Below are 25,657 nucleotides of genomic sequence, written 5' to 3' on the forward strand. Positions count from 1 at the left end.
TTTGTTTGTTTGTTTGTTTTTTGTTTTTTGTTTTTTGGTTTTTTTTTTGGTTTTTAGTTTCCAAGATTAATTGGTAGATCTGTATTGAAGCCACCTTGTCATATCCAGAGGTCAAGTCTGCAAGCAAGGTCAGGACTTCCACATGGTCACTACAGAGGTTAACTTATATTCTTCCCTCAGTGGCCACGGGCTAAACTGTTACAGCTTTATAGGCAGCTAAGCATTTGAAACATGCACTCCCAGGCAAACAGGCTCTCTTGTGCCTCTCTCTTCCCTGACCATATTTAGTCAACCATAGCAAAAAATAGTCTCTCAGCTGTCGATTGTCGATCCAAAAGCTGAGGAAGCCTCTATCTTGCTTTCTGCCTATTGATTGTTCATCCTGCGGTCCAAACACTGCTTTGCCATTTGTTCTGCCCTTTTTTTTTTTTTTTTTTTTTTTAAAGCACTGCCAAATAAAGCGGTCTCTCATGTTTCTACTTACATTTCCCAGATTTTCACTGAGCTTGCGCTGAGTCTAGGAAAGCCTGATGCGGCTGTCACTATACTTAGAAGCACTGAAGAGAAAAAAGGAAAGAGGAAAAATATTACTCTGGCTAGTTGCAAGACAGTCTTTAGACAGATCTGGAACAAGTAAAATCCCTCTGCTGCCAAAATATATTTCATAACCTAATTTTTTGTTGGTAAAAAATATTGTGGAAGATGATATTTTACATAACTAAAGACCTAAAGAGATTTTGCAGGGTTATCTTTAGAGCTAATTGTTGCTACACATGCTTTTTACATTTAATGAATAATATTTGAATGGAAAATATGTAGAAATGGTAAGTAGAACTTACATATTAAAGGTGGAGAGAGATTATTAAGGAAGAAAAGAGTAGTGTGTAAAAGAAATCTTGGAAAAATGCTACTTAAACTTTTAATTCAGTGTCAATTTTAGTTAATTTTTTGTAGTGCTTAGATGAGAAATGCTCTGGAATGTTTTTGAGTTATTGTGTACTTTTATATTGAAATTGTATTTACCTATAGAACTATTAAAATGCATTTTATTAATTCTATCTCATTTTCAAATGTGAAGTGGTTTTTTTCCCCCCTCCTGTCGACGTTGCCATTCCTCTAAAATTTCCTGAAATAACATTTAGGCATGATCATTTCTACATATCAGAGATTATAAAATAGTCATTAACCTAATCTGTAATATTGCTGCACAGTGTATGCTTCAAAGGAAAAGTACTTTTGCTCTAAATTTTAATGGCATATTCACAATAAATTATAATGTTGAAATTTATTTTTTTAACCAAGGAGGGAAAAAATATTATACATCAAATCTAATGAACTTGTAGAGATATAATTTGAGATTTTACAAACCTAAAAATGCCCAAGAGAAACCTTGTTCTTCCCTAAACAAAACCTATATCTTATTCCTAATTCAAATAATATTCTGTTAAGTATTTATTCAGTTAAGAATCAAGAAAAACTATTACCAGTTTTTTAAGCTCGTCCTCCTACAAGGAAATTTTGTTCTTGACATTCTTTTTGTCTTTAGCATTTAATACCTTAGCAGGTGAATTATTTTGGATGGCTATTTTAAAATAGTGACATTTTTTTCCCACTTCCCCTCCCGCATGGTATTCTGTTAAAAGTTACAGAGAGGGAAGGAGGCAAACCATAAGAGACTCTTAAAAACTGAGAATAAACAGAGGGTTGATGGGGGGTGGGAGGGAGGGGAAAGTGGGTGATGGGCATGGAGGAGGGCACCTGTTGGGATGAGCACTGGGTGTTGTATGGAAACCAATTTGACAATAAATTTCATATTAAAAAAATAAAAATAAAATAGTGACATTAAGAATGCTTCTGTAGACATTTGGTAATTTTAAAGAGTCAGTTTTTGTAGATATTGGAATACTTTTACACATCTTGAGAGAAGATGATATACGTGTCTCAGTTTAAGATAGGTTAATTTTCAGGTTTCTAAATTGCCTCATTTTTTTCTAACCATTTTGTAGTAGTGAAAGCTTTTTTTTTTTTTTTTTAAGCAAACACCTGTAGTGCTGGGAACTCTTCTAACCCCTTTCAAATTTTCATAACAACTTCTTTGAGACAGGATTTGTGATTTTTCTCACACTTTATACATGAGGAAACTGAGGCATAGAAGTTAAGTAACCTACTTAAGTCATCATCCATTCAGCTTGCTAGTGCCAGAATTTGAACCCAGATAGTTTGGCTTCAAACTTTGAGCTCTTTACCACCGTGCCATGCTGTTGCTCTGATTTGTAATCATGAAATAATTCCTAATGAATTACCACTTTTGGGGACTTGAGAGTATACCCAAAATTTAATAGGCTACTAATATCCTTGTCTCTGTTATATTCAGAAAATGATTATTCATTTGATTGTTTCTTCGGTTCCATTCAACAAAACTTTGAGCTCCTTACATTAGGCATACAAAAGAGATAAAAAGCTAAGTAAAACGGGTTTCCCTGGCTTAAAACATAGAAGGAGAAATAACTGACTGGTCATTTAAGAGATAATTTTGGTTGTGTTTAATGATTGAGTACTCAGCTATACAACTCTTATGCGGCCTGCATTGTTACATATCTCTTTCTCATTTTGAGCTAAATTTTACTACAGTACCAAATTCCTGCTTAATGAAATTAAGTTAAATTAATGAAGCTTTTAATTGTGGCATACATAAAATAAGAGTTTATGGGGAAAAAATAAAAGCCCACCCCCCCCCCCCAAATAATTGAAAACATCTAAGTAATGTCTATTCACTGTAGTTCTCTCCTCTACTTACAGCTAGATAAAAGAAAATAAAAACCAGCGATATTAATTTTTTAAAGTGATTCCCATGGGTAGCATTTTGGTATATATCCTCCTAGGCTTCTTGTCTGCATCCATTCAGATAGGAATGGCTAATGAACAAAAATATGTTTAGAATGTCACGTACTAATCTGCTTTTAGTTCGCCCTGAAGAACTTCTGCTGGGGATCAATCAACTTTTTTAGTAGGTTCCTTTTATGAATTCTGGACCAACTGGTTTTATTATTTGAGGAGTTGTTCATTACCTTAGCATTTATTGAACACCTAGTATGTGCTATAGTGCTATTCTAATGTCTTTTTACATTAAATAATATTAACATGTAAAGCCTCCATAGGTTAGCTACTTTTGTTTGTTTGGAAAAATGTTCGCCTATCTCTGAAGAAAGATTGTAAGGCATGGCAGGCCCTAAAAATGGACCCAGTGCCATTTGACTGCTACATACCAATGTGGACAGCTGCTTGTCCCCTCTGCTTCTTAGAACTCATTTGTTCATCATTCAGCAAACGTTTGAGTATTACCATGTGCCAGGGATTATGCTAGGCACCACTATTAGTTGTTCCGGAACTTAATGCTTCTTTGGCACTATTCACAAATGCCTGCTTAACTGGTCGTAAGATCTTATCTTTAAACCATCCATGTCCTTAACCTCTTGGAAAACAACCAGATTGAGAAGTAAAGAAGAGTGTTTGGGCATTAGGAAAAATACCTCCAAATCTCATATACTGTGCTTCACAGGTGAGAGTCTGTTGACTCAATAAAATTATTTTTTTAAGTTTGTTTATTTATCTGCGGGCGGTGGCAGAGAGAGAAGGAGAGAGAGAATCAGCACGGAGCCTGACATGGGGCTCGAACTCCCCAACCATGAGATCATGACCTGAGCCGAAACCAAGAGTCTGGATGCTTAACTGACTGAACCACCCAGGTGCCCCAATAAAATTACTGATGGATTGAACTGGTAACACCCTTATCTCTGCCGCTCTGTGGACCTCAGTGATTGTAGTGTAAGTCTCCTCTTCATTAACTACAGTGCTGCAGGGGACACCTGCAGTGGCCTTCCTGGCTGTATTGTAGGCTCCTCAGATTGTCCACCCCACTTAAGTGGGACTAATTAACAGAGAATGGGTTTGTTCTGAAGTGAAAACTGTTCTCTGAAAGTCTAAATTTTGCATTTTAATACTAGGATTTAATTTACTTTGTAGAATGTGATCTAGAAGGGACTGGGATCTTTTTTGGCACTTCTAACTTCTTTTGTTCTCACAGTTCAGTTATACATTTTGTACTGAGAGGAAAAAGCAAAAAGACACAAGGGAGTGAGGGAGGAGAGAGAGGCAGTGGGCTTTCAAGAATACGTGTCTCTTTCTGTTTGAGTACCACGCTACTCTTCTGAGCCATTGGCTCTTATTTCTTAGAGACTTCAGCTTTCTCCGGTTCTTTCACTGAGGAGATGCAAGCCTGGGAGAACAAGTTAGTGATGGTTCCATCTCAGTGGATAGCTTATGCCCAGAGAAGGAACTGCTCCTCTTTCCCTTTCTCTCCTTTGAGTTATTGGCAGTATAATATGGGAAGGTACTTCTGAAACAGGAATACAAGTCAGTGGGAAACATGGTGTCATAAGAACCATCTTCTCAAGGAGATCTAGTCAATAATGTGACTTGAAAAAAAAATAAACCTCATTAGGGGCACCTGGGTAGCTCAGTTAGTTAAGCGTCTGACTTTGGCTCAGGTCATGATCTCACAGTTTGTGAGTTTGAGCCCACTTTGGGCTCTGTGCTGACAGTTCAAAGCCTGGAGCCTGCTTGGAATTCTGTGTCTCCCTCTCTCTCTGCCCCTCCCTTGCTTGCACTCTGTCTCTCTCTTAAAAATAAACATTAAAAACAAACAAACAAACAAACCAAAAAAACCTTGATGAGATTAGCATAAACCACACCTTGGAATGCAAAACTTACTGTCGTATTTATATATATTGACTATAAGAACTAAGGTAGAAAATACAAAAGATTTTAATATAGTAAGCCTAAATATTATTTTAGTGTTTTGACTTACTTTTAAAATCAAACTAATGTATATGTGTAGTTAAGTCAAATACTACTACAAAGCTTATAATGAAAGGGAACTGTGTTCTGCTTTATCCTTCTTCATCCCTTTGTCTACCCCCCACCCAATAACTTCCAGCTTATCCTGCAGTTTTCTTTTTTTTTCTTTTCTTCTTTTTTTTAATGTTTAATTTTGAGAGAGACAGAGCGTGAATGGGGGAGGGGCAGAGAGAGGGAGACACAGAATCGGAAGCAGGCTCCAGGCTCTGAGCTGCCAGCGCAGAGTCCGACGCTGGGCTCAAACCCACAAACCATGAGATCATGACCTGAGCCGAAGTCGGACGCTCAACCAGCTGAGCCACCCAGACGCCCCTATCCTGCAGTTTTCTTAAATTATCAAGTGTAGACATTGTCTGCTGATTTCATGTCATGGAAAAAGAAGATTTAAAACTCTTGACATTGTCTATTATCCCCATGTCTCTCAACATAGTCCTATCACAACTTTTGTTTAAATCAGTAAGTGTTTACATTATCTTATGATTACGTATTGTTTTTAATAAAAATTTTCCCCCCATATGTTATACTTGTATCTTCTCAACTCTAAAAGAATCCTAAAACCTTTTAAATTCCATTTCTCACATGGTCACATGTGTAGCGTACTAGATGTTTGGCATTAGCATCATGATTATGCCAGATCTAAACATTCAGTAGTATAATGTGGTACCAGTACTTTTCCCAGTTAAGAATCTGAGTCAAAGTTACATAATATCTGTTTTTTTTTTTTTTTAAGAGTTTGTTTTTAAGTAATTTCTATACCCAATGTGGGGCTCGAACTCACAACCCTGAGATCAAGAGTCACATACTCTACCAATTGAGCCAGCCAGGTGCCCCAGTATGTAGTATTTTATTTTATTTTATTTTATTTTATTTTATTTTATTTTATTTTATTTTATTTTATTTTTTTCTGGTTTATTTATTTATTTATTTATTTCAATATATGAAATTTATTGTCAAATTGGTTTCCATATAACGCCCAGTGCTCATCCCAAAAGGTGCCCTCCTCAATACCCATCACCCACCCTCCCCTCCCTCCCACCCCCCATCAACCCTCAGTTTGTTCTCAGTTTTTAAGAGTCCCTTATGCTTTGGCTCTCTCCCACTCTAACCTCTTTTTTTTTTTTTTTTTTTCCTTCCCCTCCCCCATGGGTTTCCGCCAAGTTTCTCAGGATCCACATAAGAGTGAAAACATATGGTATCTGTCTTTCTCTGTATGGCTTATTTCACTTAGCATAACACTCTCCAGTTCCATCCACGTTGCTGCAAAGGGCCGTATTTCATTCTTTCTCATTGCCACGTAATACTCCATTGTGTATATAAACCACAATTTCTTTATCCATTCATCAGTTGATGGACATTTAGGCTCTTTCCACAATTTGGCTATTGTTGAGAGTTGTAGTATCTTATTTTAATCCACCAAATCAGGAAGGTTGGATTGATTATTTATTTATTTATTTATTTATTTATTTATTTATGTTTAATGTTTATTTATTTATTTAGAGAAAGCACAAGCAGGGGAGGGGCAGAGAGAGAGGGAAGCAGAATCCCAAGAAGGCTCTGAGCTATCTGCACAAAGCCCCGATGCAGGGCTCGAATTCATGAATTGTGGGATCATGACTTGAACCGAAATCAAGAGCTGGATGCTTAACCAACTGAGCCACCCAGGCACCCCTGTAATCCTTACAATTACTGTAAACAAATGACAGCAGGAAACCTTAGCTTTGTATGAGGTTTGTGAGTGGGATTTAGGGGTTTGTAGACTCTCTCAAAATTGTAGGTAGATAGATATATATATGTGCATTTCTCTGGAAGGAAGTCCATAGTTTTCCATAGATTTCCAAAGAATTCTGTCACCCCTTAGCAATGATACAACTTCAGTAACAACCACTGAAAGCTGTCTTTAAGCTATGATTCTCAATGTACTTTGGGTTATAAACCTGTTTTAAAATCTGATAAGAGCTATAAACTTCCAAATTTAAATACAATTTTAGAAGATCTTGGATCCTCCAGAGCCTGTCAGCCTGTCCTGAGATTTCTTGGGCTTCCTTCATGGGATTCAAAGACGGCTACCTTTTAAAAAAAAAAAAAAAATTTTTTAATGTTTCATTTATTCTTGAGAAAGAGAGAGAGAGCGTGTGCGTGCATGAGTTGGGGAGGAGCAGAGAAAGAAGGAGACACAAAATCTGAAGCAGGCTCCAGGCTCTGAGCTGTCAGCACGGAGCCCAACGCAGGACTCGAACTCACAAGCCGTGAGATCATGACCTGAACCGAAATAGGACACTTTACCGACTGAGCCCCCCAGGAACCCCTAAAGATGGCTACTATTAAGGAAACATATCCTGGGTCATGTTAGGGTTTATTCTCATTATTTTAGAGACTTATATAGTTTCCTTTATACACACTCTTATTCTGTATCTTCAGCCTGTTTTTCTATATGTTTGTAACATTTCTGTATTTCAGATTTTTATCTTTAATGTATATCATCTTAGGAAGAACTATCCCGATATGTATCTTACTATCATCTCTTGCCCTTTAATATTCTGTTGGCGCAATTTTAAAAGTGTTTCTGTTTTTACTTTCTTTGTTAGGAGGGGGGAAAGATCTGTAGTCTAATGTGTGTGTCAATGGTGTCCATGCCAAGTCCAGCACTGTATAGCAGCAGTTATTTTCTCAGTCTTAAACAAAATAGTGGCTAAATATATTAGGGGAGGGTTTTTCCAAATTATGAGTTTTCTACATAAAATCTTTCTGTTAAGAAAAATTACTGGCAGGCACCTGGGTAGCTCAGTGTTTAAGCATCCCATTTTTGATTTCAGCTCAAGCAGTGATCTCAAGGTTAGTGGGATTGGCAGCACAGAGCCCGCTTGAGAGTCTCTCTGTCTCTCTTTCTCTGCCCCTCTCTCACTTACACACAAGCAAGTGTACTCTCTGTCTCTCTCAAAATAAACATTAAAAAAAAAGTTACTAGCATATAGTAAATCACATTGCTTTTTTTTTTTAATTTTGAGAGAGAGAGTGTGTGTGCACATGTGCGAGTGGGGCAGAGGGGCAGAGAGAGAATCTTAAGCAGGCTCTATGCTCAGCACAGAGCCCATCAGGGGACTTGATCCCACAACCCTGGGATCATGACTGGAGCTGAAATCGGGAGTTGGACACTGAACCGACTGAGCCCGTGGTGCCCCAAGAAAAGTTACTTCTAATTTTACTTTTCTTTTTTGAGAGTGGGCTAGGTTTTTCTTTAAGACACATCATTTCTTTAAAATTTTTTTTTTTTTTTTTTGAGTGTAGATGAAACACAGTGTTACATGACTGTCAGGTGATTTAGCATCTCTATACATTATGCTGTGTTCACCACAAGTGAAGATACCATCTGTCCCCATACGGTGCTGTTAATTATTGACTCTATTGTCTATAATGTACCTTTCATTCTATGACTCATTCATCCCATAACTGTAAGCCCAGATCTCCCACTTCCCAACCCCATGTCCCCTTCTCTTCTGGCAACCATCAGTTTGTTCTCTGTATTCGTAGGTCTGATTCTGCTGTTTGTTTGTTTATTCATTTGCTTTTTAGATTCCACATGTAAGTTAAATCACATTCTCTAATGTATTTAACTTAGTGTAACATCCTCTAGGTTCATTCCTGATGTCACAAATGGCAAGAGCTCATCCTTTTTATGCTGGGTAATATTCCATTGTATATATGTACCACATCTTCTCTATCTGTTTATCAGTGGACACCTGGATTGCTTCCATATCTTGGCTATTGTGAATAATGATGCAGTAAACAGGAGTGCATATATCTTTTCTTTGGGTAAATACCTGGTAGTAGAATTATTGGATCATATGATATTTTTAGTTTTAGTTTTTTGAGGAACCTCCATACTGTTTTCTACAGTGGCTATACCAATTTATATTTCCACCAGCAGTATAGTAGGGTTCCTTTTCCTCCACCTCCTCGCTAACACGTTATTTCTTGTCTCTTATTTTAGCCATTCTAACAAGTGTAAAGTGATATCTCATTGTGGTTTTGATTTACATATCCCTGATGATTAATGATATTGAGTATCTTTTCATGTGTCTGTTGGCTATCTCTGTGTCTTCTTTGGAAAAACGTGTATTCAGTTCCTCTACCCATTTTTTAATCAGATTGTTTGGGTTTTTTTTTTTTTTTTGGTGTTTAGTTGTGTAAATTCTTTGCGTATTTTGGATATTAACCCTTCATCAGATATATCATTTGCAAGTGTCTTCTCCCATTGAGTCAGTGGCCTTTTTGTTTTGTTGATGGTTCTCTTTGATGTGCAAAAGCTCGTTATTTTAATGTAGTCAAAATAGTTTAATATTTTATACACTTTTTAAAAGTTTATTTATTTTTGAGAGAGAGTGCATGTGCGAGCATGCATGTGAGTGGGGGAGGGGCAGAGAGAGACAATCCCAAGCAGGCTCCGTGCTGTCAGTGTGGAGCCTGATGTGGGGCTTGAAGTTACGAACCAGGAGATCATGACCTGAGCCAAAATCATGAGTCAGACGCTTAACTGACTGAGCCACCCAGGTGCCTCTCTCATTAGGTTATTTTATGAAGAAGCATCCCTTCTTGATAATTACTTCTCCTGCTCTTTAATACTTTACTCTTTGATGGTCTTTAGGATAACTTTTTTCCTCTAGAAATATTTTGTTATTGGTACTTAAACTTTAAATATTAAATTATAATTACCATTTATTTTGTGTGTTTTGATATAACTAGATTTATCACTGCTAAATGCCATATATCAGATTTTTAGCTGCAATTCATGATAATCTGCCAGTTACATGAAGTTTGTCTTTTTAAAAAAAAACGCTTTGGTTTTTTTTTTCTTCCCTCTCATAATATTTTCCCCTTGTAACACTCCCATTCTGTTTTGATTCTGTCCCCCAAATGGTGATAGTTTCTTTACCTCTTAAAGCATGAAAAAGCTGTGTATTTGAGACTTAGAAAAAAAAATATACTTCATTTGTCTTTGAGGGCATAATTTTCTTTAAAGAAGAATAGTTTTATTTGACTTCAAGTTTCTTTTGAGTAATTTTTTAAAGAAAATAATTTAAATATCAAATTTTATAAATACCAAAATCATGTATATTTGACTTTCAGTGCAATGCGTGTTTTACTGTCTAAATTACCAAGACCATGGATTGTGGATGAGAAGAAAGATGATGGTTATACTGCCTTGCATCTGGCTGCCCTTAACAATCATGTAGAAGTGGCTGAACTGTTGGTACATCAGGTAGGAAAAGCTGTGCAATAATTTTTAACAATTTGGACCATTACCATTTATGTACTTACTACTTCATCAGCTACCTCTTGGTAGGTTACAGTAAAACCCCATGATGATGCAAATTCAGATATGGTGCGTTTTCATTCTTCTGCCTAACATGGGTTCTTAAATGGAGGGAGGTGGTGTGTATATGTGTGTAAGGGTTGGGGGGGTTCCCTTAGCCCCTTGTATTCCCTCCCACAGTGTTCTGGATTAGTCCAGTGAAATAGGTATCAATGAACAGAGATTTCCCAGAATCACTACCACTGTTGTACAAGGACCAAGAACCATCATGTTGTTATCAAAGCTAGTGTGGCCAGTTGCCATCTAGTAACAAGACTGCAGCCAGGAACTGGCGGTTCAGTTCATGACTCCTGCTGGATTCCTGGAATCTGACTGGATAGCAGTACGGGTTCACTTCAGTCATTTCATTCATCTCTGAGATAAGATAATGCTACATTCTTATGGTATTGGATTTTTGGGGAACTTAGTTCGTGTAGTTTTATGATGTTTTAGGTTTTCCAGCAAAACTTTTAAATATCTCAGTCAAGCATATGTCATATGGAAGTGTTGAAGTTACCAAAGAATTACTTACGATCTCTGATTTCAAGGGGCTTACAGGCTACTGAAGAAGATGAAATAGCAGACAAATTTAGCGAATAGTTCATTGTGTATAATTAAGTACCACATCAGAAGATAGACACTCCATGAACTATGGAAGTTAAGATAAAGAAATAGTTGCCATTTTAAGCCTTTATTCTTTCTTGAAGTGTAGTTGGCACTCGGTGTTGCATCTGCTTCAGGCGTACGACGCCGTGGTTTGACAACTTGAATGCTGCTTGTTGTGCTGTGCTTACCGCAAACGTAGCTACCATCTGTCACCGTACGGTACTATTACAGAACCATTGACTAGTAAGCCTTGGTTATTAAATATTGAAGTTACTGCCCATAAAAGTATTGTTAATTGGGACAATTTCCTTTTCAATTCAAGATACAGATAACTGACCATATTACACTGTCTTGGTAATTGTTTTTTAGTAAGTCTTAAAATCAGTTAGTTAACCCTCTAACTTTGTTCTTCTTTCTTAGAATTACTTTAAGATATTTTGAATTTCCATATAAATTTTAGAATTGGATTATTTCTATTAGAAAGTCATGGCAATTTGGTTCTGCACATTTTAGAATTATCTTTTTTTTTTAGATTTATCTTCAAGTAATTTTTTCATGCTATTGTAAGTTGTTTAAAATTTCAGTCTCTAATTGTATATTGCAAATATACAGAAATACAAGTATTTTCTGTATGTGGACCATATATCCTGCAATTTAGCTTAAATTACCGTAGATCACGAGGGGATTAGAAATTGTGACCACAATGAAATACTGATCACCAATGAAAATGACTAAAACTAAAAATGCTAACAAAACAGAATGTTGGTTAGGATGTGGAACAGTTAGAATTCACATACATTGCTGGTGTTTTTCAAAGCAGCCACTTTGAAAACAATTTGGCAGTTCTTAATAAAGTTAAACATGTATTCACTATACAACCCAGCAATCCCCCTTTTGGGTATGTACCCAAGAGAACTCAGGACATATTTCCATGCAAATACTTGTACTAAACATTTGTAGCAGCTTTATTTGTAATAACCTCTAACTGGAACCAAGTCAAATGTTCATCAGCTAGTGTCTAGATAAATGAATTATGGTACATTCATACAATGAATATGGTTCAATACTAGGAAAATCTAATGATGGAAAGTTTAGGAAACTTAAAAAGAAAATCCCTCACTTTCTGCATTTATATGAGAACAAGGCATGATAAGAAAACAAGCTAAGATCAAGTTCCTTGTAATTACACTCAGAGAAACATAACTAATAAAAACAAATCAGAAACTCCCATCTTCTAGAATGTCATAGTATTAGTAGAGTTTGAGCTCTACCCAAGCAAGGGCACAGGTGGGTTTCAGAGTTGTAATCAGAGGGCTAAACAGAATGATAAAGTTTATCTTTTGAATCTGTAGCCCTTTGCTTAGTTCCATTTTTAAAATTATTAGTATATAAGACATTGTGTTAGGCAATTTACATGTTATTTTTCTTAATCCTTACAGACGGAAAGAAAATTTTCCTTTCCCGTTTCTTTGGCCGGTCTAATAATTAAACTGACATGAGACATAACCACAGGAGAAAAACATGTTCAATATTGCATACATGGGAGCTCAGATATGAGACTCTTCCTAAGTGACCAAAGCAGGCAGACTTTGTACCTTTTACACAAACAGTTGTGGAGAATTCACAAAGGGGTTTGGGCTTGGGGTAGCAAATAAATAAATGAAGTAACAAAGTTTATTTATGTAGTCCATTCTTGGCCCTTAATTCCCCATCTCTGACAATAAGGATGCCTTCTACCCTCCAGGGTCAAGGAAGATAGCCTTCACATGCGGAATTTATTTCTTGCTTTCAGGAGACAAAGGAAGGTCTGAGTGTCCTTGTGCTAGCTGTTTAAGTAACTTTAATTCAAAATAATTAGTATGCCAAAGTGGCATTATTTAGGGGCAGCCCACCCTGAACCCCATAATCCCATTGACCCTGTGTAGTAGGTTGTACTGTCACCATGTTAGAAGCAAGGAAATGAGTGTGAGATGGTGGAATGCTTGCTTAAGTTCCTGAAGCTCTAGGTCTCCTGGTGCCAGTAAGTTCTGGACTTTTGCTCCTTTCCTCTGTCCTTGGCATCAGCTGTTCTCATATAGGGCTTTGACTACCCCAGGACCCTGGTAGGGCTTTCTGCTTTCCCTTGAGTAAGTATTTTTATATACTAATTAAACATTGTCTTCTCATCCTCAAGTGAAGTTCCTTTTCACTGAATAAGAGCTCAGTTATGCAGCAAGGGTACATGACCTTATTAGGTCATTAGAGTAAATCTAAATCCAATATGACGATTCATTAATAGAACGTTTTAGGAAATACTATTTACAGTTAAAAGGAGCTAATTGTCTCTATTGCTGTATAATGGAGCTTGAGAAGGAGCTGTGTTTGAGCTCTGTATTGAACTTTGTCATTTAACTGTTCCTGGATGGAGTCACTATAGTAAAAATAATTATTGTAAGCTTGCTTTTCTGCCTCTGAAAGATGCTGTGCCATCTGGTTCTTCCTGTATTACCAGCAACTGTTATGAGAACAGTGTTGCAGTAGCTAGAAGAGAGGAAAGTGGTCAGCAGTGTTTGTGTTATTTATTTCTCATGAAGAGTTACAGTTTTAGTGTTGCTTATGATTGTCAAATGTTGAGTATATAAACGTTGTTCTTCTTGTTCAGGGTAATGCGAACCTCGATATCCAGAATGTGAACCAGCAAACTGCCCTTCACCTTGCTGTTGAACGACAGCACACCCAGATTGTGAGGGTAAAGTATTTACTAACAAGAATCTTACAAGTGTGTTTTACCAGATAGATTTCTAGAAGGTCTTGAAAATGATACATAGATTTTTCAGAAGGCATAGTTAGATGAACAAATTATGAGTTTTGGCTAATACTGGGCAGAGAGTTTTAATTTATAATGGGGAAAATCTTAAAACTGATATTCAAAGTCTGTTATGTAATTTTGTTGCCAGACTATTTTGTTGCCAAAATATTAAATCAGAGAATTTCAAAGTAATATATAAATTAGTTTTTTAAAAAGTACATTCCTGGGGCTCCTGGATAGCTCAGTTGTTTGAGTGTCTGACTCTTGATTTTGGCTAGGGTCCTGATCCCGGGGTTGTATAATTGAGAGTGAACTATAATGAAAAACTTAGGCTGGACGTTTGCCACAAATATATACATATTTGACTAACCTGATATTCCAGACAAAATATTTGAAAGATTATCAGTTTAAAATTTTTTTGTAGAGCAGTGATTCTTAAAGCTTAGAAGCTGAGCCAGCAGCATCGGCATCACCTGGGACCTTGGTAGAAAATTCTTGGGCTCCTCAGACCGAGTAAATCAGAAACTGCAGGGGTGGGAACTAGCATTCTGTGCTTTAACAAGCCCACCAGGTAATTCTCATGCATGTTCAAATTTGAGAAACACTGTCAGAGAGTGACATCTCATGTAAACTTCTGGGGACAAATTAAAAAAAACCCAAAAAACAAAACACCACCAAAAAATGGCCATTTGCCAAGATAGGTAAGACCATATGCTTGAGATTGATTATGGTGTTTTTCTAAAACTCTGACAGCATTTGTAGGAAGAATTAGGAAAATCATTAAAAAGTACCATAAGCAAAGCCTTAACTACAAAGTTATATTTGCTACTTAAAATATCTATTAAAGTTTATCAATTATGCATTTTATATCAGAGGTTGTAGTTTAGTGAACCCTTCACATTTATTGTGAAGATTACTTTAATGATTACTTTAAAAAATAAAATGTGGAAGGAAGAAGGAAGGAGAAAGAAGGAGAAGGCAGAAAGGAAGAAAGGAGAAGGAAGGAAGGAAGGAAAGAAAAAGAGAAAAAAAGTCTTCAATTTCTCCCAGTTATCTTGATCTTGGAGTCTGTGAATTGGTTCTCATTTCCTTCTGTTTTCTCGGATTCGATATATTTGAGTAACTAGAGCTCATCAATATTTGTAAAGGAGCCACAGGAGTTTTGAGAGTAGCAAGCGAAAACATAAAAATAATTGGCTTTAGTGGCAAACCCCTTCAGGTAGGTCCAGGGCTTTGTCACTGTTACTTTAGATATGTTGTAATTTCTTGTGGGCCAGAGAGACCTTAGCAAATGAGATGTCTTTCTCTTTTAGCTTTTGGTCCGTGCAGGTGCCAAATTAGATATTCAGGATAAAGATGGGGATACTCCTTTGCACGAAGCTCTGAGGCACCATACCTTGTCTCAGCTACGTCAACTCCAAGATATGCAGGATGTGGGGAAGGTTGATGCTGCATGGGAGCCATCCAAAAACACAGTGAGTAAATTAATCTTTAATTCAGTACTACTGGAAGAATCTTTTTTTTTTTTTTTGGAAGTATCTTTTAATGCAAGATCTTAAATTTATGGCTAATTTAATCTGATGAAATATTTTTTCAGAACTGCATATGTAGAAATATAGTGTATGAACTAAGCAATAGTTAATTTGAGCTACATTGCTTCAAATTCTTAGTGAAAGTTGAAAGTTGTTTGGTTGTTCTTTTTTAACTTTAGCCATTCATGTTGAGTGTGTAATGCTATGCTGGGATTTTGATTTGCATTTCCCTAATGACCACTGCCTGATATTGAACATCTTTTCATTTGCTTGTACTTACATATATTTGATGAAGTGTCTGTTCCCATCTTTTGTGCATTCTTTTGTTGAGCTGTTTTGTTACTATTGAGTTTTGAGAGTCTGAATTCAAGTTCCCTATCAGTTATGGGATTTGCACATATTTCTTCCCGGTCTGTGACTTGTCTTTTCATTCTTTTAATAGTGTTTTTGCAAGAGCAGAAGTTCTTAATTTTGATGAGATCTAATTTATAAATTTTTCTGTCATTGTTTGTGCTTTTTGTGTAGTATCCTATCTGAAAAATCTTTGCCAAACCCAAGGACACTAAGGTTTTCTCCCCTTTTGTACTAGAAGTTTATAACGTTTCAGCTGTTACATTTAGCACTACCATTCATTTTGAGTTAATTTTTATATATAGTATTAGGTATGGATCAAAGTTCATTTTTTTCCTTGTGGATGTTCCAGTTATTCCACCACCATTTGTTGAAAAGACTGTCTTTTTCTACTGAATTGCCTGCTGTGCGTTTGTCCCAAATCGATAAACCATATTATGTGAAGTCTTTCTAGATCCTGTATTCTGTTCTGTTGATCTGTGTCTTTAGGTATGTAATGCCAACCCTATTGTCTTAATTACTGTAGCTTTATAGTAAACATTCAACTCAGGTAGTATAAGTCTTCCCAACTTTTTTCTTCTTTTTCAAAGTTGTTTGACTTATTCTAAGTCTTTGACCGTTCCATATAAACTTTAGAATCATTTTTAAGACTGCAGAGGGGGTCTGAGACCAAAGTGTTGTAGAATTGCCACCTTTCTCTATGTCCATAGCTAAATTCTCTAACCTTTGTGTACCTCCTTTTTCTCATTGTAAAAAGGAGGGAGTGGAATAATTAACTCCATAATAAGGTTGTTACAAAGATTAAATGAGTTAATTCATGGAAAGTGCTAAAAATAGTACTTGGTCTGTTACAGATGCTCTACAGATGTTTGATAACATGTTTGAGTCAGTAGCTCAGATGAAATCAGAACCTGATTAATTGCCTTCTCCTTTTCTTGGCTCACTTCCTTGGTGCTGGTTCTTTTTTCTGTTGTCTCTCCTCTTACTATTTCATGTCAGTTGCTAACAGCTCCAGAACTAAATTGAGTAGAAAGGAGAGTACTGTTGGAGCACCTGGGTGGCTCAGTTGGTTAAGTGTCTGACTTCGGCTCAGGTCACCATCTCACGGTTTGTGAGTTCAAGCCCCATGTAGGGCTCTGTGCTGACAGCTCAGAGCCTGGAGCCTGCTTTGGATTCTGTCTCTGTCTCTCTGCCCCTCCCCTACTTGCTCTCTGCCTCTCTCTCAAATACAAAACATAAGAAAAAAAAAAAAAAGAAATGAGAGTACTGTTTCCTCAATATCTTAAATCAGAAGTTCTGGTCTTGAGTTTTATTGACCTTAATTGATCTGATTTGTCATCCCTGAACTAATCACCTAGATGAAGTGGATATCTGACTGGTCTCAGCCTTCTTTGGTCCACCTGTAAAACTAAAGAGTGGATCATTCCTCATACTATATTCCTGAGAAAACTGGAGTGAAGGGGAATGGATGTTAGGACTGCAGCTCATAAATGCCCACCATACTTGTGTAGGCTGTGAGTTCTTTCCAGACATTTTTATATAATTTTTATATAATATACACTCAGACGTGCACACACACATTTAGGGGTGAGAACTGATAACAGATTCTTAAGGGGAAAATAATGACTCTTTTCATTTGATTTCAGTTAATAATGGGACTTGGTACCCAGGGGGCGGAGAAGAAGAGTGCAGCATCTATTGCCTGTTTTTTGGCTGCCAATGGTGCTGACCTTAGCATTCGAAATAAGAAAGGTCAATCGCCGCTTGATCTCTGTCCTGATCCAAGCCTCTGCAAAGCACTGGCAAAGTGTCATAAGGAAAAAGTCAGGTTTGTATTATTTCTTGTCATAAAACTTACTGTTCTTTGTAAAGCACCATGTGGTTTCATAATGGAGGACTTGATTACTTGAGAATGTCTTGGTCTTTGCTCATCTTCCTTGTGTTGATGCTTTCTTCCTTAAAAATTTTTCTCCAGACACTGTGTCTCTTACTTAGTGTCCTAATCTCTGCATTACTAAATACGATGCTTTATGCATAATAAGTGCTAAGAAACTTTTCTAAACCAGCCTGATCTTCTAGTACTCCTATACATTAGAGGAATTCATCTATAGGAAGAAGTACTAGTGAAATTGCTGTGATTAATGTTAGATGTATTCAAAATTGTAATAGACTTTTATTTTTTTAAATGTTTATTTATTTTGAGAGAGAGAGAGAGAGCAAGCAAGGGAGGGGCAGAGAGAGAGGGAGACAGAATCCCAAGCAGGCTTCATGCTGTCAGTGCAAAGCCCAGTGTGGGGCTTGAACCCACAAACCATGAGATCACGACCTGAGCGGAAATCAAGAGTTGGACACTTAACTGACTCAGCCACCCAAGTGCCCTGAAATTTTTAATAGACTTAAAAAAAAAATGTTTATGTATTCTGAGAGAGAGAGACAGAGAGAGAGAGGGAGAGAGAAAGAGCGCAAATGCGAATGGGGAAGGGGCAGAGATAGAGAGTGAGAGAATCCTAAGCAGGTTCTGCACTGTCAGTGGAGAGCCCGATGCAGGGCTTGATCTCAAAAACCATGAGATCATGACCTGAGCCGAAATCAAGAGTCAGACACTTAACCAGCTAAGCCACCCAGGTGCTCGGTAGACTTTTATAAGAGAGGCAGTGTACATGCTCACCAGTAGGGTGTATGTCACACAAAGTCTGTAATAATTCTGGCACCTTGTACAGTGCCTGACAGACACTCACTCACTATCACTGAAGAATTGAAAGAATGAACACATGAAGGAACCGATTCCTGATGGGGTTTTCTCTAAAAATGATTTCACACCTGTCTTTTTTTTTCTAAAAGTAAAATATGTCAGTAATTTTAATTATTTATAACACAATTGCTTTTCTTATTATGAAATATTGTAGACATATAAAGAGGTATGTATATTTTGTTCCTTTTTTTATCCCAACAATGCTGTGCAGCTATTACTGCTGTTTATACCTGGTTCTGGCCATTCAACATTTTGGTAGTTTTCCCTTAATCTTTGTGTTCTCTTGCCTCTCTTTTAATTTGGGTGTGGAGATGAAATGACATCTCTTTGGAATCTATACATTGAGCTGTTAATGGAGAAATTCATATGAGGTATATACATTTCTTTAAGTGTGTCCTTGAGGAACATAAAATTCTATTACAGCAGGACAGAGCATATCTAAAAATATAGATTTAAAGCACTATAATTCCTGCAGTAGTAACTTTAATGCTGGGGTCTAAGATGGAACCAGTGTGTGTGTGTGTGTGTGTGTGTGTGTGTGTGTGTGTGTGTGTATGGATGTTCATGAGTTTCTGAAGATTATGGTAGAAACAGAGTATCCCTTTTGTATAGCTGTAGTTGGTCATATATATGTATTTCTGTGTCTTGTATCTATATATTTATAGATGTGTTCTGTCTTTCCATAGTAGAATTTTATGCCCCTTAAGAATACATTTAAAGAAATGTCAAAACAGCAGCTGCAGTGACGTATTTTCCACAGTGCCCTGTCAGTTGTGGACTCTAATGATGCTTCATTCTGTCTGTAGTTAGGATAACTAATGTGGGCTCTAGCTAGAATTTGTGTTTTATTCCTATGCCCTTCTCTGCTGGTTCTTTATAGGTAACAGATTCTGAGTGAAACTGTTTATGTTAAATTTTTTGTAACTAGTGTTTTTGGTTTCTTTGTTAGAAGAAGATTCACCCTTTTCCACTGGGTGAGCTATTTGTTCAATTTGAAATTTAAATAGTATCAGAAGCCTGTAAAGATGCAGAGATGTATACAAATGGAAAAATATGGTATGCAGTGTTTCGTATACAGATGTTAAAGCTTAATTTTTTAATATAACTAAAGCTGTTGTTATGTATGCGAATGATGCTCTAGATGTTTTTAAAATATTTTAATGAAGTTGTAATATAAATATTCTGATAGGATTGATGAGAAGTATTTTCTTTTGTTAGTGGTCAGGTGGGTTCTCGAAGTCCTTCCATGATTAGTAATGATTCTGAAACCTTAGAAGAGTGCATGGTGTGCTCAGATATGAAGAGAGATACTCTTTTTGGCCCATGTGGACATATTGCTACCTGTTCTTTGTGTTCTCCACGAGTCAAGAAATGCCTCATCTGTAAAGAACAAGTTCAGTCAAGGACAAAGGTAATATATTTTTAATACAGTATTTTATCATTTTATGAAGTTCTTTGAGATTATAAATAATGATAAATAAGATTATATGATGCCATATGTGTGTTAAACTTTGTTCTAAGAATGATTTAAATTTGAGGTGCCTGGGTGGCTCAGTAGGTTAAGTGTCTGACTTTGGCTCAGGTTATGATTTCACGGTTCGTGGGTTTGAGCGCTGCATCAGGCTCTGTGCTGACAGCTCAGAGTCTGGAGCCTGCTTTGGATTCTGTGTCTCCCTCTCTCTCTGCCCCTCCTCTGTTCATGCTCCTTCTGTGTCTCAAAAATAAACATTAAAAAAAAAAAAAAAGGATGATTTAAATTTAAGAATGTATAATTTATGTATTTATCAAGAAAACAATTTTGAGTTTCCTTCTTTGTATATAGAAACTATAGAAGTTAAAAATCAATCTATTTTGCTTTTATAACCTAAAGCTGTACTTAATCCCATTTTTCATTGTAGTTATTATATATTGCACCTTTTTTGAGTACACGGACTCTCTTGCATTCATCTTCATAAAACACCAGTTGTTTGTTTGTTTGTTTGTTTTTTGTAGAATGTTACACATTCTGGATTTGATTGTTTTATCAGAGTGTTGTGTAATTTGTTTCTTTATCCTCTGTGTTTCCTGTAAACTGGAAGTTAGATCTAACAGCTTGATTAGGGTCAGCTTAAACATTTTTGGCAAGAAATTCTCACAGATGGTGGTACTCACTTTGTATTGTGTCCCACCAAGAGGCAAATAAAGTCTGTCTGTCATCTTGCTGTTAGCGAGGGCCAAATTCTGTATCCACTCTGAACTTTTTATCTTTGAATACTTTTTGAGAAGTATTATTCGTTTCTAGGTTTCTGGTTTCATTCTTTTTCTGTGTAACTTAGTGCTCTATCATAACTATATTGTCTTACCCATTTTGGTTGTACTGAAATAATTGATTTTCCTTGTTAGTTTTTCCGTGTGTGTGTTAAAATGAGATTTAAGTTTTTTACAAATGATTTCTCTTAAGGTGAGTAGCTTAAACCAAAAGATCTCTTGGTTTTCTTTGGTTTCATTTATAAAGCTTATACTCTTTTTTTTGTTCTCTTTTTATTCTCTTCATTATTCCCTTGATGTTTCTTAAGCTGTTCATTAACCTTCATTAATTAGAAAGGAGCTGGCACTAATTCTTATAATGAATTAGCTGGCAATGACTTAAAAGGTGTTACCTTGCCGGTGCTTTGTACATTTTCATAGGGAGCCTTCTAAAACTAGATGTTTTCTGTGATCCAAATGAACAAATCTTTGGTAAAATTTTTGGCACAGGAAAATTACAAGGAAGTTATTTTTGGATAGAGGATTTTGGAGTAGTAAGGTGTGTATAGCTGCTTAGTCTCTTTGTAAAGGTGGGAAGGATGAACTAACAACACTTAACTGTCAAGTGCAGACAGTCTGTTAACTGCAGGTGCTGTGTTGGCATTTTATATGCATTCTATCTAGGTCATCCCTGCTTAATAGATTAATGCAGATCATTCTACTTGGTATTTATAATTTGCTTTAGTTACCTGCTCACTAAGCAACAGTTTGGGAAAGAATCTGAAAGGGTAAAAATTCAAGCCATTCTCTTATTTTTTAGATTGATCTATGCATTCTGTTGTTGGGCCTGAAACTTTTTGTGTTGGATTAAGCCTTATTTTAACAAATCTTTATTGAGCACATGTTTTGTAGTCAGGACAGAGATGAATATGATAATTAGCTGCCAAAAACTGGTAATGTGCTGGTAAACTTAGATTAAAATCTACTTTGCCATATAGGATGTTGTAGGTGCTTTGAGAGAGATGTAAAGTTCAGAGTTCAGAGCCCCAGGTTGCCAGAAGCGGAGTCCCAGATACTGAATAACCTTTACTGGTTGTCTGACTCTAGGATTCACAGTTGGAAAAATTGAAGCTCAAAGAAGTGTACTCAAAGAATCAAATGCAGGTCTCATGATTCTTAAGTCCCTGTTCTTTCCCCTGTGTGATGATACAGACAAGAGTGTCTACAAAGGGAAAATTGATGGAGCAGGTAGAGAGGGAGGAATGTGCTGTCATACCTTTCTAGACCATTTCTGAATTCCAAGAATCAGTAGGCTTTCAGTTTGACTTTCAAGTTATAAAATTTTCAAACCTGCAGAAAAGTACAAAAAGTAACATACCCACCAAACAGATTTGCCAGGTTAGCTACAGAGCTTTGAATATAAAGAAATAGTGACCCCAAGTGGTTAAAGAGTAATGAACATCTTCATTAAAGATCAAACAAATTATAAAACTAATATTTGGAGGAAGGGGGAGTAAATAAGCTTTATCTCCTTAGCAGTTAAGGAAATATAAATAAAAAATTATGAATTACCATTAATCATTCCTATCAAATAAGCATAAATAAAATCTAAAAAATGCTATCCTGGACAGTGGAAAATGTACACTCTTTTAAACACTGCTGGAGGCTGAATAAATGGGTTCATGTTTTTGAGAGACCATACTGACAGTATTTGTGAACCTTTGCAATAAACATGCTTTGATTTAGTAATTTCATTCCTGGGAAAGTAACCTGAGGAAAAAAATCCAAAGGGGGAAAAATGTTAAGGCTACAAAGATTTTTTTAACTAAACACTCCATACATAATATCTGGTTTAACCACCCTGTGAAGAAGGGTTTGTTCTTTATCATTTAGATTTAAAAAAAAAACTTTGGCTCAACAGTGTTAGGTAATTTGTTCTTATTGGGACTGGAATTTGAATCCAGAAATATAAAGGTCCCAACCAATCATATCTTACTGCTTTCTCCTGTTATTCAACTATAGAAATTATATGTACATAGCAAGGTACACATTGGGAAAGTCCATAGAGAGAGCACATGCAAAATTTGGTTAGTTAGGTGAAATTATAGATGAGTGGTGATCATCATTTTGGGGCAGTAATATTAATGTCACAAGATATGGGTAAATGTGAATGTGTGTCAGAAGGGGGGAGAACAAGTGAAAAATGCAAGGGCAGTGGGGTGGGATGGGGTTGAAAAAAAACCAAGAGAAATAGTTACACACTCAAAACTCAGATGAAGTGGAGATGAAGAGGAGATAAAATTAAGGAATATTATGAATAGATAGTGGAAGACTTGTGCCTTTAGAGATTATAAAGAAAGAACAGGGCAAAGCCATGGACTCCCACCAGCATGGGAGAACTGACTAGGTCCCAGAAAGGGATATGTTGGGTAGAGTTCCTTGGATGTGGATAAATAGAAAAATTCCCCTTGGGCCCTAGCAGTCTGCTAATCTGGCTGGTTTTTTATTAATATTAGAAATCTAGCTTATCTTAGATTTATTTTTATACTCCTTTATTTGTTCTTTTTATTTTTCTTTCAAAGTAATTTTTGAATAAAAGAAAATTAAAGTCTATTCTGGTCTTTCTGACCACAGAGGAAATGGAGTTTTCTTTATCATTCTTTAGGATAGGTAGGAAGACTAACATGGAAATAGAACCTATGAAGGGCCAGAGTTTATAAAGGTGAAAAAATGAGCAACCCAGAGAGTCAAGGACAGAGAAGTAGAGTGTGTGAAGTTTCACTGTGCTAAGAGTGTTTCCTTATAGAGGAAATACACTTGGATACAAAAGAAACTGTTAGAGTTACAGGATTTATCTGTACATGTTCACACTTATGCTGTAACCTCTTTTTTTGTAGATTGAAGAATGTGTGGTATGCTCTGACAAGAAAGCAGCTGTTCTTTTTCAACCTTGTGGACACATGTGTGCTTGTGAGAGTAAGTAGCCTGTACAGAACTTCCTTGGTGTCTTTATAGAACTAGAAAATGAAACAAAGTATAACTTTGAGGTTTTGTTTTGTTTTGCTTTTTTTTTTTTTAGATATATAACCCATGAGCAAAAACATTGGTCAGCCTTTCTAGTACCTTCCATCTCTTCCTCGGTACTATGTACAATGTCACCTATGTCCCTCCTTGCTCTGAGGTTAGAGAAGGCAGAACAAGCTATGTTCTACCAGCTCACATTTTGATTTCATTTGTATCAGCACAAAATGATCTCTTATCACACACAATAGAAATTTATTTCCAAAAATGAATTTTGAAACATTTAGTCTAGGGCTTTTCACATATAAAATTGGCACATCTTCATTTGTCTTCACCTTAATATTGTCTCTCCTGCATACTTTTTTCCCCCACTACTGAATCACCCACAGCAACTATTTGGGGCTATACTGTCTGGCCTTCTTAACCTTTCTTAGTCGTTATGTTAAAAGAGCTGTTTTGGAGGATATATTGAAAGTTCATGATGTTTTAAAATATCTTTTAAACATACTATCTCAGAGTCCCTTCCTTTTTATATCCCCCTCTTGTTCTTTTCAAATTCATGCACTGTTCAACATTCTCCTCTTCCCTTTGCTGGTTTCATTTGTCAGTGAAGGATTTTAAACAAGTTTAACAACTTACACTTTACTTAAATGAGCTCAAAGTAAAGCATGGTGTTTTCTATTATAAAATAGTTTATAGTCAATAGGTATTGATTTTCAGTGTAATATTTAAGTAATACACAGATTATATGATAGATTAATTTCATTGACATAGATTTGTTTTAAACCTTGGTGGTTTTTTTCATTCTGATAGGCAGCTCATTAACTAAATAAAGGATCAAGGTTTCCTCCTATAACATTCTGCCTCAAGTAATTGGTTTTGTTTTCCAAAGACTAGTATAATGGCTGTTATCAACTGTCAGAGGGCTTGTGGAAAGAGATTTCTGTCTTAAGTAAAAAGAGCTCAGGTTACTTAAGTTTTCATAGTCTAGGGGCTAGCAAACTTTTTCTGTAAAGGGTCAAATCATATTTTTGACTCTATAGGCCACATGGTTTCTGTAGTAAGTACTTAACTCTTTCCTATTGCTCAACTCTGCCATTGCAGTGCAAAAACAACCATAGACAGCATGTAAATAAATAGGCGGGATTGTTCTTCCTTAAAATTTTATTTATAAAAACAGGGACCTGGTTGGGTTTGGCCTGTAGGCTGTAGTTTACTGACCCATGTGATAGAACAAAGTGATACCTACAGAAGAGATTTTGAAAGCTGGTTATAATGAGTAGTTGATAATACAGATTCTCAGGCCTTATTGTGGTGTTTTCCCCAGGAGTTTCCCAACGTTCTTACATTGTCTTTGTATTCAGATGTAACAAGTGTAACAGCTAACTTTTATAACAAGAGGAATAGCTAACTTTTATTAAGCTCTTGACTGGTAGCAGACATTTTAATTTCTTTTAGAATACTTCCTCACTTATCTTCACAACAACCCTAAGAAGTAGTTTGTTTTCTCCATTTTACAGACAAATTGTTAAACATTTATTTGCTAGGGAAGATGAAATTGAGGTGGAAAATGCCCCTCTTTCAAGGAATGGTGGAGCAGTCCATATCCCAGTAATGTTAAACAGAGTATTGAAGCCTTGAAGAGTGTAAATGCCTTGACAGACCAGAGGAAGGAGAGACTGTATCCATTTTGCGGGGGAGTAAGAAAGATTTTGTAGAAACAGTGTAACAGTCTAACTTAAAAGAATTTCAAATAATTGTTACATATCAAATTAATTAATTAGTTTAATCCACTAAATTTAAGGAAAAAATGTGCTCTCAGATTGAAGACAAATCCCAAACCAGATTTCTATTAGCATTTGCTCCTACCTAGTGCATCGTGCATAGGCCAGCATCAGACCCAGCTCTGTCTGGGCCTTGACATGAGATTGGTCTTGATAATCCTTCTCTGTCCACCAGTGCAAGCACCATTAGGAGCGTATGCCCCATCTTGTCTACATAAATTATCCCTGGATACCTTTCACAATTTTCCTGGGTTTTTTTTGTCCCCCCTGTTTTTGAGACGATAAAGACACTTGGTACATAGACTAAGATATGGAGTATACGTTCATAAT

The 25,657-nt window shown here is 36.3% G+C and overlaps 1 protein-coding gene across 1 annotated transcript in view; it reads left to right on the forward strand.

The window, feature by feature from the left end:
- Positions 1-25,657, forward strand: part of MIB1 (MIB E3 ubiquitin protein ligase 1) — a 125,533-nt gene that overhangs the window by 83,718 nt on the left and 16,158 nt on the right. The window contains exons 13-18 of the mRNA XM_042909865.1: positions 10,042-10,174; positions 13,515-13,601; positions 14,975-15,136; positions 17,191-17,372; positions 19,515-19,707; positions 23,420-23,498. Of these exons, the coding sequence (XP_042765799.1) occupies positions 10,042-10,174; positions 13,515-13,601; positions 14,975-15,136; positions 17,191-17,372; positions 19,515-19,707; positions 23,420-23,498 (836 nt within the window). The remainder of the gene's footprint in view (positions 1-10,041; positions 10,175-13,514; positions 13,602-14,974; positions 15,137-17,190; positions 17,373-19,514; positions 19,708-23,419; positions 23,499-25,657) is intronic.

The sequence above is a fragment of the Panthera leo genome, chromosome D3, assembly GCF_018350215.1.
Source record: "Panthera leo isolate Ple1 chromosome D3, P.leo_Ple1_pat1.1, whole genome shotgun sequence".
NCBI lineage: Eukaryota > Metazoa > Chordata > Mammalia > Carnivora > Felidae > Panthera > Panthera leo.